We start from the raw sequence: 14,041 nt of genomic DNA, 5'->3' as shown, positions 1-14,041 counted from the left end.
GGGAGCCCTTGTGAATGAGAGAAGGGAGCTGTGTCCTAGAGGTTTATAGTGATTCCTCTCTGCCAAGCTCAATTTGTCTAGGAATCAAGCGTTTGTAAAAGAACCGAAATTGCTGATCATGGTTAGATCTGGTGAGGCGCATTGTGGCATAAGTGTCACCAATGTTTTTGTCAGTAAATTTTGTTAGGAGTTCACTGGGCTGAGGTCTGATGAATTAGCTTAGAATCCATAAGCAAAATAGGTGACAAGAGTACAAGCACTGCTGTAAAGGGGAGCAAGGACCTTTTTGAGCCAGACTGGAGAGTAGCTGAAGACATATGAAGAGTCTCTCACTGCAGTCTTCATGGAGGAGAGACATCTTGAATGTCAGTAGCCTTCATCAGAACATACTTTCAGAGAAAGGGTAAAAGGAGAACACATCTTGCGGTACTTTAGTATTGCAGTATTCTTTACATTAAAGTTTCTAAGCAACCCATTTTAATTTAGGATTGCAAAAATACTATTGGCTAGAAGGACATTTTTACTGACCTTGTAAGCATCTGTTCGAAGTATATGGTGCTGTAGATACACGTGCTCTGCATACTCCTTCCATCTAGTGTTGGGCTTTCCCTGTTACAACTTGTTTTTCTTTGAAGAAGTTTTTCAGTCACAAGGTCTCAGTGAAGTCTCCTCCTCTGGTGGTAACACACTTTGGCACCAACTCCATGGGTAGATTGGTTTCCACACAGTGGATCAGAGTATGTATGGAGTAATGAGCAGGATAAGACAGTGGGCATGTGTGTAGTTTAAATTATCATACAGACAAGATATTTGTAGCTAACACTGGCTTCTAGGGACGTGGGTGGGCGCAAGTGACTCAACAGCAATACATGTGATCAACAGATACTTACAGGGAAAGTAACAAACTCCGTTCATAGCATGTGTGGCTCTAGATACACATGCTCTACATGGACTGTAAAGCAGTACTCCTCAACGTGATTGCTAGGCAGTGAAGAATGCAGAGGTCTGAAACAAAGTTCTTACAACAGTCTGACCTATTGTAGTCTGTTGCCTAGCCTGAATGTCCATACAGTAAGGCTTTGTTAAGATGTGAGGATGGAACCAGGTAGCAGCCTTACAGATGTCCGCTATGGGTATGTTTCAAAGAAAGGCCATAGTGGTGCCCTATTTGCAGGAGGTATGAGGAATGGGGAGGACAAGTAGGTTTCTTCTGACTTCAAGGCAACAGATCTAGATACGTTTAACAATCCACCAGAGTACCCCTGCCTTAGAAATGGGAAGGCCTTTATGAGGCAGTGCAAAGGAAAACAAAATCTGTTGTGCTTTGCAAAAATACTTCGTCCTATCTATATAACACACGAGAGCACACTTTGTCGTCAAACGTATGAAGTGCTTTCCCTGGTACTGAGATACACTGGGGTAAGAAGAGCGGAAGCTCAATTGTCTGGTTAAGTTGGAAGGGGGAGACCACCCTAGGAAGTAACTTAGATTTGGGTCTTACGACCTTCCTGTCGTTGTGTACCTGGACAAAAAAGCCCTTGTAGTGAGAGGGCCTTTAGTTAACTAACACCACTAAGTGATGTTGTGGCTACTAAAAAGGAAACCTTCAGGGAAAGAAACTAGAAAATAGAAGAATGCAGTGGTTTGAAGGGAAATCCCATCATTGTTGTGATCAGACTGGTGTAGGTGGGATGACACATTTAAGGCCCTCCATGAAGGCTTTTATAATAGACATCTTGAATAGAAAGTGTTCCCTCTTCTGTATTTATGCAGCAATAGCAACTAGGCATAAGAAGGCAAAGAGGTCTATATCTGAGGTCCCACCATCGCCGAAAATAAGAGAGTAGGACTGGTGGGTGGGGTTCCCACTCATGATCTTCTTGCTGCCTCCTGCTGAGAAGGTCTTCAAAGTCACCCGCCGCCGGGAGGAACTCTGCCAGGAGATACACTAAGTGGACATTGCCCAACGCCAAATTCTCCGAGCTAGTACTGACAGTTGAGGAGAGTGTGTTTCGCCTTGTTTTTGCAGGTAAAACAAGGCAGTCATGTTGTCAGTTCACACCAGGGACACCTTCCCCTGTATGTCCGGGGCAAAAGCTCTGAGGGATAGGTGTGTGGAGAAAAGTTCCAGATGTTTTATGTGGCGATTCTGTTGATGAGATAGACACAGACTATGGACTGTCAAGTTATTCAGTTGTGCCTACGACCCAGTTTGAGAGGAGTCTGCGGTAATGCTCAACTGCGATACCGTGTCTGTGAAGGACCTGCCATACAACAGATTGTTGTTGTTACACCAGAGAGCCATGAATGCAGATCCTTACATACACTAGATCTTCTATGTGACTCTCAGCTTGTGACCACTGTGCCAAGAGGTTCTCTTGAGGTAGACTCATATGGAGCCTTGCATGAGCATCTGTAGCAATGCATGAGGCCAATATACCTCAAAGGTGCATCACTATCTGCACCGTGAAAAGTAAGAGTGGTTGAACAAGAGGCAGTAGCTGTTGGAACGCAACCACCCTTTGCTCGCTTGGGTAGGCTTTACCCAAGACTGCATTGAGGATTTACCGTAGGAAGGGCTGGACCTGAAGTGGTAGGAGGTGGGGCTTGGTGGTATAGACTGTAAAACCTAATTTGTGAAGCAGGTAGATTGCAGTTTGGGTGCAGACTTAGCAGTCTTGTCTGCTTGCAGTCTTGATCAACCAGTTGGCTAAGTAGAGGAGGAAGTGAGTCCCCTCCCTTCTGAGATGAGCAGCTACCACGGATGTTGGTGAAGAGCCTTGGGGCTGTGGTGACTCCAGAGGGCAACACCTTGAACTGGTAGTGCTGACCACTTACATATAAAGCATAGGTAGAATTGATGGGTCAGAGGGATGTGGATATGAAAGTAGGTGCCCATCAGGTCTAGTGTGGCCATGAAGTCCCCTAGCTGAAGCAGGGGGATTGCATCCTGTAGGGTGATCATGTAGATATGTTTTGAGAGGATGTTTCTGTTGGGATGCCTGAGCTCAAATACCGGCCTGAGGGAGCCGTCGTTTTGGGGGATGAGAAAGTACAGGGATCAAATGCCTTTGCTCGATGCTGAGGGGCACTGGCTCGAAGGCTCGTTTGAATAGGGCAAAGCATTCTTGATAGATGGTGTGTGTGTGTGTGGGGGGGGGATGTTTGGGGGTTTGACATGAGTTTAGGGTAGTAGTCTTACTCGATGATAGATCGAACACACAGGTCTGTGGTCCCCAAAGAGGAAGAAATCCCTAAAGTTCCACCCAACCGATGTAATGTGATTATGGGTGGGAAGGGCGGGAATATTCAAGGCAAGTCAATGCCTGAAGATAGAGGCTCCCCTGGAGCGAGTGCCTCTGGCTCGAACTATGGAGCTTTTAGCCATGAACGCTCCTGTGCATAATCCATACCTCCCTGCTTGTGGAGTCAGTAGAAGTTGCTTGGACCTGCCCATTGTCTGTTGCAGAAAGGAGCTCTAGCTAAAGGAACTTGAAGGGTACCCCTGGCCTTAGCAGTGTCATTCTTCATCTTTTCCAACATCTCACCAACAGGGGGGACCGTAAAGGTGTTCTCCTGCGAAGACCAGCTTAATGAGATGTAGTCGGACTTCTACCTTTTGAGGCCGGAGACATGCATCCAAAAGTGGCAGCTGAGGATCACGGAGGTGTTTAGCTCATTGGCAGCTTTATCAGCCGAATCTAATGCACACTGAATGTAAATAGTTGGATATAGCCTTCCCATCTCAACAATCTCTTCTCCCATCTTCCAGGATTGGTCAGGGAGATGCTAGAGTAAGGACTAAACCTCTTCTTATTGGGCCCTGTCATAAGTCAGGAGGCCTACCGAATTGGCGACAGGGACACTGTCACGGTCATGATCCCCCAGTGGGCCCACGTCGTAGTCCTACCAAGGATTGTCCATAGAGTGAATGTAAAGTGGCACACCAAAGTCCTCTACTGGAGAGTCAGGGGTAGAGCTACCTGTGTCTGAATAAGACTCCAGGGACCACTGAGGAGAAATCATAAGAAGTGAGGCAGGGCAGGTGGAGGTGGTGAAAGAGGAGGAGGGGTAAGAGCAGTGTCCCTAGGTCTCCTGGGAGGTGCAGACTGGAGCAAAGAATCTGGGCCAGGAGTATTCTTGAAGGTGACTTTTCACTTTTTGGGCAAAGTCTTCCCAGTGGCACAGATCTTGCCTGTGCCAGAGTAAATAATGATCCGACGCTGCCTTTCGACATGTTCCACAAGAAACTTCAAGGATGGTCCTTTCCTTGGAGTCAACTGTCTCTGCATTGGGATGGGAAGAGGCAGGTCCCGAGAACTTCAATACATGACTCAACACAATGGTGTAAAAAAAAAAAAACCAAAAAAAACAATAGTCCGGTGCACATACGCGTTCACTACTAGAGGAGATGTTGCAGAAACCTTGTGACTTGAATAATTTATTTGATGAAAAAGAAGTAGCAACAGTCCAAGCCCAACACTAGATAGCAGGGTATGCCGAGCATCTAAGTCAACAGACATCACGTTATGAACACACAAAAAAACTAAGTTTTAAAGTTTAAGGTGAGGTTATAGTTTGAAACTGTAATAGTTATATAAAAGAAATCCTCAAATTCACACAAAAAAAATGAAAGGTTAAAGAAATGTAATAGTAATTTGAAAATGTCAGTTAAAACATTCAGTTTTAACCAAATAAAATCACTGAAATTCACCAGTTAGTTACCTCCAACAACTATAACTCATGCCATGCACATTGTTGTCGTTATTCATCCCATTCAGATGTTGCAGTATTGCCGTTTTGGCCCCGTACATTTTTTTTACTTTTTCAGGGATATAGGACTGAGTCCCCGCATTCTAAAATGGCTGTCGTCACATCTTTGTTGATGTAGTGTCCTTTATTCAGATCTAATCACAAGATCTGTTGTCTCCGCAGGTCCTGAGAAGCGTGAAATATACATTTCAAACTTTAATTTTTCAAGAATAGGGAGCGGATTTACACCAACTCACAAAAAGCACAGATTCAGGACCAAGATCTAGGTTTCTGCCAAATTTGGGGAAATTACGTTCAGCTGTTTTTGCTGTAGCTGTGTTTAAATTTCCCATGGAAAAATTAATGGGGAAAACGTGTTTTGGGAGCTTCCCCCCTTTTCTCGGCCTGACTTGACGGGACATTTTCCAGGATGCAGCTGAGGTAGAAGAACACGTTTTTGGGAAAGATATGTGAAAATTTGTCAAACTGCACCAAAGTTATATTCAAACAAAAAACAGCTTTTTCTGTGGAAACATGGCCTAAGACAGATGGTACATAAAGGGGTCTGCCAGTGGGGAAGCGTGCATACCAACAGTTTTGTCCTTTGTTATCTTCCAGTTTAGGGGTCCTTCATGGATCATTCGCCTCGTGGTCAAATCGAGGTTCTATTATAAGGAAAATGGACATCAATCAATTCCAGGCAATGATATTGAAAAATAAGTTACAAAAACAGTCAAGTGCTCAAAGAAGTCCAAAATGGTTTACCTTAAACTCTGCAGCAAGAGGGTTATTTATGGTCCTTTCTAGTGCAGTGGTGTCAAGCTGCTTCTGATACGTCTTAAGCCGGTGCTGGTTCTCAGTTTGCTTCACTCCCTCATTCACGTACTTCAGAATCGCCCGACATCGGTCCCTACATCGGTACAGTTTCTCCTGCTCGGAGCTGCCACCTGCAGGATAAAGCAGGACATCTTGGGGGTTTTTCAACACTTAAAAGCACTAGGTTTGGCAGAAGTACTGAAGTCAGGAAACACTCAAGTTCTATCAAGGACTTGCTCAGGATCATTACTGAGAAACAACCAAGAAAGAAGCAGAGATTACCATCAACACACTCACATTTAACACCATGCATGCCTTGGACATAAATAATTTTTCTGGGCAGGCAGCTACAAAAATGCAAAATAGGCTCATTCTGAAAGACTTGTGAATACAATGCTATGTGGTAATTGTATTACTCAACTGTAGTCTATGCCTTGATACAGGCTTGTGTGAAAATTCTCAGGCCTAGACACAACTATGCTAAAATCAACTGAAATGCACACCAAAAGCATACTTTAATAGTTAAATAAGAGTCAGTAAGATGTTTTTACCAAGCGACATCACTATTATTTACCCTTCAAAGAATCTAAAATAACACTAGCCTAGTTTTTTACCCTTCCGGCCAGCCCATGACCGCTCTTTACATTTCACTAAGTTTTACTGATGTAAAGGTGTCTGCATGCTGTAATATTTCACAACCCCCAAGAACTCTAGGAGTTGTTTCACACTCCATTCCTTTCATAGTATTGAGTAAAGGACTCTTACCAATGAGCCACAAAGCTATCCTGTGATCATCATGTATAATAGTCCTAAGGGTCTATGAGGTAAGCTTGTGTAGATATTTATGTACATGGGCCGATTCACGCTGCAAAACGCAAACAACGTGGCAGGCGACAGAGAATAGGTGTAAATCAGTGAATGTGTGTCCTTTCTTGCATTCTTGCATAGTAAAGTAGCCACAGTCCATATCACACTGGCATTAGCCCTGGAGAATTATTGGTCCTGCCAATCCAGCGAACCCTGTTTATCACACCAAAGTCCAGAATTCTCCATCGTAGACTGTTCTAAGAATGAATTGATAATACTAAGCTAGCACTTTTTCCATGGTGAGTACTCTTACGGCAGACGCAATTTCCAAATGACTTACATTTTGATCCTGATGGATTACTACTTAAAAAAAAAATTAAATCATGAAGTCACTTAAGATTTGATTTAAGGAGTGCAGGGCATACAGCTCACACATTCCAGATGGTCATCCTTGAAGTCACCATTTCACTAATCTAGAAGTTAGTTATCCCACGCCATTTTGAATACTTAAACATTAATGCTGGTGGCAAGACATCTTTAGGTTTATTTCAAGTGGAATTTCAGGAATTTCATCAAAAATAAGCAAAAGTGGAACAAATATGTATTTTCACAAGCTGCTCCAAGACGAGAAAGGGCTTAAGAACTTTGCGCATCAGCTGCTCAAGGTACTGTAACTTACAACTTGGGGGCTGATTTAGAGTTTGCTCCTTCGCAATGGTGATGAAGGACCCTCTCCAACAAACTGAAGGTCTGCCACCTGATATACCAACTGGTGGTCCTTAAGCATGTCAACGACAGAGACTTCTTTGTCTCCATTGCTGACATACACCCACGACTGCATGCCCAAATGTACAGCAAACATTTTTAAACACCCATACCATGGTAGAAACCCCCCATGGTGTCAGGGCCATTAGTTTTAGTGTTTTCAAAAGCAAAATCTCGCTTTAGGATTTTCTTTTTGAAGGAAAAAACAAACATTTTAAAAGTTTGAAAGATGGTACTATCATTTAGACGGTATTGTCAGTCACACTTTTAATACAGGAACTGCCGGGACAGTGATTCCTGACAATGTTCAGAGCTGTGCACAGGGCTAGAAGACAACTATAAATTTGGTAGGCCGCGAACCCTCGGTACGGCGGCAGTAAACTCTGATGGACCCACCTCTGCCCACTAAACTCTAAAGCAGCTTTGACAAGTATCATGTGCTTTTTGATGTGAAAACACAATGAGGTTTTCAGTATACGCTAGCACCTTTTGGTGGTTATGGAAGAAACACACTAAAAGGCGGGCTTAGTTTTAGACTGATAACATGAAGGTCCCTTTCTGCGCGGAACTAAAGATTGCCCTTTATGAGGGAAAACTTAAATGCTATGAATGATTTCGATTGTAGAAAATCAAAGGTCCTTGGACAGCCACCATTTCAGGTCACAACTCAGGGAGAGGCTCTTGGTCCTCTTGGAGCATCTGGGTACTCTTCCATGAAGACCTAGACGCGAGATCACGGAGGAACAACATCCCTATAACAGGCATTCCCGAGTCCACAAAACATCACCAACATGGAGAAATACGTGGAGGGTCTCCTAACAGATATGTTTGGCACAGAATTGTCACTGATGTTCCTGGTGGAGAGACCGATGATTTTTACTGAAGCCAGCACAGTACTAAAGTTTGTCAAACAAGCAACAAAACAGCAACTCGGCAAAGAAACTGCAGTGGCGAGAGCGTCTGGCAGTCAATTGAGTGACAATGACTGAACATTGACAATCACGAGAAATGTTACCCACTGAGAGAGCGCCCCAAGCAAAACCAACTATCTAAAGTTACAAATTTGGTTGAATTTATAAGTTGGATTGTGCAGGTGCTTTAACATTATTCTATCGCTTGAGGTGGACAAAAAGGGGGTATCCCGCACGCATCAACCCGAGCCACTGCTGTACTGAAGGGGCTTATATAGGATCAGGGGCTGATGGATATGTGCTGCACATTCCACCCATTGTCCAGCGAAGGCACTTGTGTCACTCAGCACCAAAAAGCGTGGACCAGACTAGACTTCTGGCTGACGTCAAGGGACATGCACTCATGGGTGGTGGGTACACAACATGAAGCCCACACGCTATCAGACCACTCCCCCATTTCCCTGGCCCTAGCTATCCCACTGCCATACATACAGCCGTTCACATGGCGACTGCCTACCCGTGCCCTCTCGGACCAAGCATTTAGGGAAACACTTAGAACACATATCACTGATTATTCTGAACAGAACACAGGCATTGTGGACACGATAGGGACCTTATGGGAAGCATTCAAAGTGGAAATGCGAGGTCACTGCATAGCAGAACAGTCAGGAGTGCTCCGAGACATCAGGAGAAACCTGAGCAGATTAGAGACAGAGTTTTGAGTGCTGGAGTCCCGATATTACCAAACGCCCACTTCGGAGATCACAGCAGACCTCAGAGTAAAACTGACTGAATTTCATGAAGAAGCTGACCATGAAGCCAAATTCTTACACAAACACGCCGGGGGCGGGTCTTATGTGAACTCGCTGACGTCACGACCGCGGACGACGCCTGGGCGGAGTCGCGTGATGTCGTCCCGCCCCCGGCGCGCAGGGATGCTGTGATAAAAAAGTTTCCGGATCCAGTCTCACGCCTGGGAGTCATTCTACGTGAAGGAATCTGCGGCTAGTAGTCTCTATCAGATAAGGAACCCATGCAAGGTGATTCATACCGACCACTCATTAATTAACCTCGATACCAAGATCAGTCTGGTTTTATCCCGGAGAGATCCACTTCTCACAACCTGCGGACACTATTCAGACTTGTGCATTATCTTGCTCCTCACAAGCCAGGAGTGGCAGCATTGTTAGATGCCACCAAGGCCTTTGATTCATTAGAGTGGGGATTCCTGTTCCCGCTACTGCACAAATTGGGAATGAGCCCTTTGTTCATCAATCAAATTACACTCCTATACACCAGGCCTGCCGCAGTAACCGAGCCGCTGGCGGCTCAAATTTGGCAACACCACACGAATAGGAGCATTAGGTTCACAACGTGCGTGCTTATAATGTATCCATGTACGCAGATGACATCACCTTCTATATGGTGAACCCAGAGGAAAATTTCTCGCCTATGACACGAGAGCTGGTAAGATATGGGGGGATATCGGGGATAGAAATAAATTGGAGCAAATCGACAATATTTCCGCTGACGACTGGCACTAAGACCTTTGACACAGAATACCCCATAAGTTGGGCTACCGAGCCAAAACGATATCTGGGTGTGTGGATAAGCAACAGCGTCCAAGAACTCTGGACACACAACTATGGAAGAGTGATAGACTGGATAGCGGACAGAGTAAAACGGTGGAAGAATCTGCCGCTGTCCCCGATAGACGGCATAGCGGTGGCCAAATGGTCATATTGCCCAAATTATTGTAATTATTTGTAAATGTGCCCATACCCCTAACGACGCACTTCTTTACCGATCCCCGATGATTGAACTGGTCTGGGCGGGACGATAAACAAGGGTATCTTGGGAAACCCTCACACTTCCACAGGAGCAGGGTGGGCTTGAAGCTCCGGATTTTGTCCTATACGCGTACTGCGTACAAGCACAGTTATTCCACCACTGGGAGCACCCCACCCCATTCCAGCCCCACGTGGCTATTGAACTGGACCAGGGAGCTCCTCTGCCACTTCAGACGGCTATCTTCCAACCTTTTAAGCGCCCACGCAATGCAGTAGATTCAGTGAAGGCGCTACGATGGGCATGGGAGGGGCCCCGCAGAAGAGCCAGCGTAGACGTGCTATATGCACCCTCTATGACCTTGGCGAGCAATCCGCTAATCCACCGCTGATGGAGAGGCACGCGCAGGCGCTGGCTTGCCTTCACCAGATTCAGACTGGACAAGACTTATACCGAGGAGACACCTTCCTTACACTGCAGCACATGTGTGGGCCTAAAGCCCCCACTGCAGCAGACACGCTACTTTACTATCAGTTGCGAGCAACTTGCAGACGGAAATTTGACACATTTCCAGAGCCTCCTCAGAAACTGGCAGCGTTAGAAAATATCCTCACTATAGAGTCCAGCCATAAACTGATCACATGACTATACAATATTACACAACAGGATCACCCGATCACCACGTTAGGGGCCCGCGCCGCATGTGAGGAGGACTTAGGGGAGAACCTCACAGACTAACAATGGGCCTTCAGCTGCAGACAATTAGAGCAGTTAACCCCAAATTATCAGATCAGATGAATCCACTTTAAATATACAGAATACACAGAACCCCCATACAATTACGCTGCATGGGACTGCGTCCAGATGATAACTGTTGGAAATGCGGAGCACCACAAGCTACATTCATACATCTAGCTTGGCACTGCAGGCTGGTAGAGACTTTTTGGGCTCAGATCATACACCATATAGAAAGTATAACTAGCTAACCCTGCCATGCACGCCCCAGGTGGCACTCCTGGGGATTGTATCTCATCTATCGCCGAAGACGAGAAAACTGACGGAAATTCTATTGCGGATGGCTGGAAGGCAGGTAGCAATACACTGGGCGGCTATGCAACCTCCAACAACGAAGGAGTGGGTTAAAGAAGTGACTTACTGTAAGACCCAGCTAGCTGAATACTGGGAGCTAATGCCAATGCAATCCGGTCCCAGAGAGATATGGGGGCCATTTGTGAGTTGGCTGGAAACTGTGGACATAGCGGAGGTATAAATAAGACTGAGATGCTCGAAGACCATGCAGCATGTGGAGGCTTGAGATATACGCAACAGTAAATGGGAATGGAAGAAAGTGTGCTGTAAACTGGAGATGGTTATTCTTTATCCAACTTGCCTAACTGCGCCACAGAGCCCAATGCATAACCGTGTTATAGTTACTGTCAAATGCTTACAACCATGCCACGAATGGCCACCATACGGGGAAAATGTCTGTGAAAATGTCATGATTGCTCCTACTTATTCTTATTGTTAAAATGATGAACCGAGCTGGGGTATATTAATGTATAAGACATGCCACCGGTTTTTGTATCTTTCGTTTGAAAATTCAAATAAAAAAAAAATATATATATATATATATATATATATTTTTTTTTTTTTAAAGAATTCACATGTGATCATGCATGCTTCACTTCATAGGCTATTTTGGCTACATAAGGTGTAAATGAATGCCTGAAGAGATGTCAGCACCACAAGAATGCAGTCAATCTGTGAGTAAATGCCCATGATAAAAAAAAATGGTAAAAGGAGCTACGATACAGACAAAATATCCCATTGTTTTGATGCATGTTGAAGCAGAGCACTGAATAGCAAAGTTACTGGGGGCCAGCAAAACTGCGTTGCTCACCAGCCTTTGCGCGCGCTGACAATCTTCCGCTACACCCGGAGGCGCAGAAAAGGGCCACAACACTCCTGCAGCGTGGGAAGCGAGGATAGAGTAGTTACTGGGGGCCAGGAGGGGGACAGCAAATCTACATTGCTCCCCAGCCTCTGCCGCGGATCTTACGCTCCCCTTGGAGGCGCAGAAAGGGGCCACAACACTCCGGCAGCGCAGGAAGCGATGAGAGCAGAATTACCGGGGGCCAGGAGGGGGCCTGCAAAACGTCATTGCCCACCAGCCTTTCCAGCCGCTGATGATCTTCCGCTGCGTCCGGTGGCGCAGAAAAGGGGCCACAACACTCCAGCAGCGCGAGATGCGAGGAGAGCAGAGTTACTGGGGGCCAGGAGGGGGCCTGCAAAACCATGTTCCCCACCAGCGTTTGCGGCCGCAGACGGCGCAGAAAAGGGCCACAACACTTCCACAGCGCAGGACGCGCCGGGTGAAGCCTGTGCCAAGGACAGGCCCTTCTGCACCCATCAGCGGCAGGGCTGGGCCCCCCTCTTTGTTCTGTGACCCGGTAGTGGACTTAATTCTTCCGCTCTCTGAGCCTGCAATGACTTCTTCTGCAACAGTACTGTAATCTGTGACTGTCCCTTTTTTCTGGTGTTGCTTTATCGTTTTGGTGCATAGTTTGGGTTCTACATAGTGGTGTATTTTTATTCTTGGACATTGGGAAAAGGAAATAACCGCGTTCTGCCTTAGCGAAATCACCTCCTAAATCACGGCAGTCTATTATGAAATTAATAAAAGGGGCAATGGGAGCCATTGAGAAGCAAATTTTAAGTGTGCAGGAAACATTAACTACCTGCACCGAGAGTGATACTGAATCTTCAAACAAATATATTTCTTACTCAGATCTTGTTCAAATGCCTGAACTGCAGTCCATTAGCCAATATACTGTGAAAAAGAATGAGTTAGTCCAAAACTGTACCCCTGCTTCACTGGGCACTTCAAGTCCCATTCCCCATCTAATCGCCCGAAAACCACCAAATCTATTTCTGCTAAGGCCCATATGACATGTGTGAAGGGAAAATGAAGACAACAAAAAAGGCATCTGCCTTAAGTCGGGTACAAGCTCAAAATTCCAGAGATTGCCCTTTGTATCATCGGTCTCTTACGACTGTTCCTGATTAGCAACATCCGTGCAAGAACTGATAGATCTTATTAAAATTTATGTATGTAGCTTTACAGATCACCTCAAAGGTGTTGAATGTGCTGTACTATCATATATAGACAGATTGGGTTCAGTGAATATGTACACTGGGAATGGGAGGGAAGAGCCAATTGATTACATCACAGCCGTATCCTGGAATGTAGCGGGGCTGCAGAGTAAGCTTAACTCTCAAGTGCGGCTTAACCTTATAGCCAATTTTACCATTGTTTGTTTACAAGAAAGTTAGGTGGGTGAATTTTGTCATCTCAATGGTTTTACAAACGTATAACTCTCCAGCTATTCCATCTAGACATGGTAGAAACAGGGGTTGTCTTTGCACTTATGTGTAAGACAAACAGCTCTCCTCTTCTGTAAATCTTAGGACACCTAGTATTTAATATTAAATTGTCAGTTTTGATTTTTCTGTATCTCTCAAACTGATTCTAGTTAATTTTTATAATAATGCTTGCGGTTTGGACATATTGGCCATATTGACCTTACTTGAAAACAACTTGGAAACCATTCTTTCGAAGGGGAATGGGGATAAAATGATATTCTGGGTGGGGGATTTTAACATTCAACTACGTAAACTGCCCTAAAAAATTATCTGTGGTAAGATTTCACCATTAAATAAAGATTCCACTCATTTTTTACATTCAGATTATGGTAGGAAGCTCAACAAGCTTATTTTTAAATATGATCTAGGCTTCAGTAACGAGTTTGGTAACAGCCCAACTGATGCATCTTGTACCTTTGACGGCATCATGGGCAAAAGTGCAATAGATTTTCTACTCTTCCCGAATCGTTACTCAGCACTCATCACCAACTTTACATTACATGACTGTGCAATGAGTGATCATTACCCCTAAAGCTTAGTGTTAAATTCTGGGCTAGTAAAAGATCAGAGGGCCCATCACCACATTTTAGCCAAGGAGAATTTAGAGCTCTCTCGAATGAATGGGTACACACTACGTTGGTCCATAATCGGCTAGATTGACTCCTTAGAGAAACTAATCCAGCAACAAAGGAGTGCCTTTAATGTTTGCTTGGATACTTCAGAGGAGGCCTTTGCTATTGTGGAGTCTTTCGGAAAAATAACCAGTGCTAAGAAGTGGT

At 45.0% G+C, this 14,041-nt stretch overlaps 1 protein-coding gene across 2 annotated transcripts in view; it reads right to left on the bottom strand.

Annotated features, from left to right (window-relative positions):
* The window catches only part of ARHGEF11 (Rho guanine nucleotide exchange factor 11), a 1,046,032-nt gene that overhangs the window by 173,904 nt on the left and 858,087 nt on the right, over positions 1-14,041 (bottom strand). For both annotated transcript variants that reach the window (XM_086945337.1, XM_086945338.1), the window contains exons 30-31: positions 5,518-5,699; positions 5,342-5,417 (exon numbers count right to left, since the gene is read on the bottom strand). In XM_086945337.1, the coding sequence (XP_086801463.1) occupies positions 5,342-5,417; positions 5,518-5,699 (258 nt within the window). The remainder of the gene's footprint in view (positions 1-5,341; positions 5,418-5,517; positions 5,700-14,041) is intronic.

Source organism: Lissotriton vulgaris, chromosome 12 (genome assembly GCF_964263255.1).
Source record: "Lissotriton vulgaris chromosome 12, aLisVul1.2, whole genome shotgun sequence".
Taxonomy (NCBI): Eukaryota; Metazoa; Chordata; class Amphibia; order Caudata; family Salamandridae; genus Lissotriton; species Lissotriton vulgaris.
Note: the sequence above shows the minus strand (reverse complement) of the source record. Positions and strands in the feature narration are given on the sequence as shown.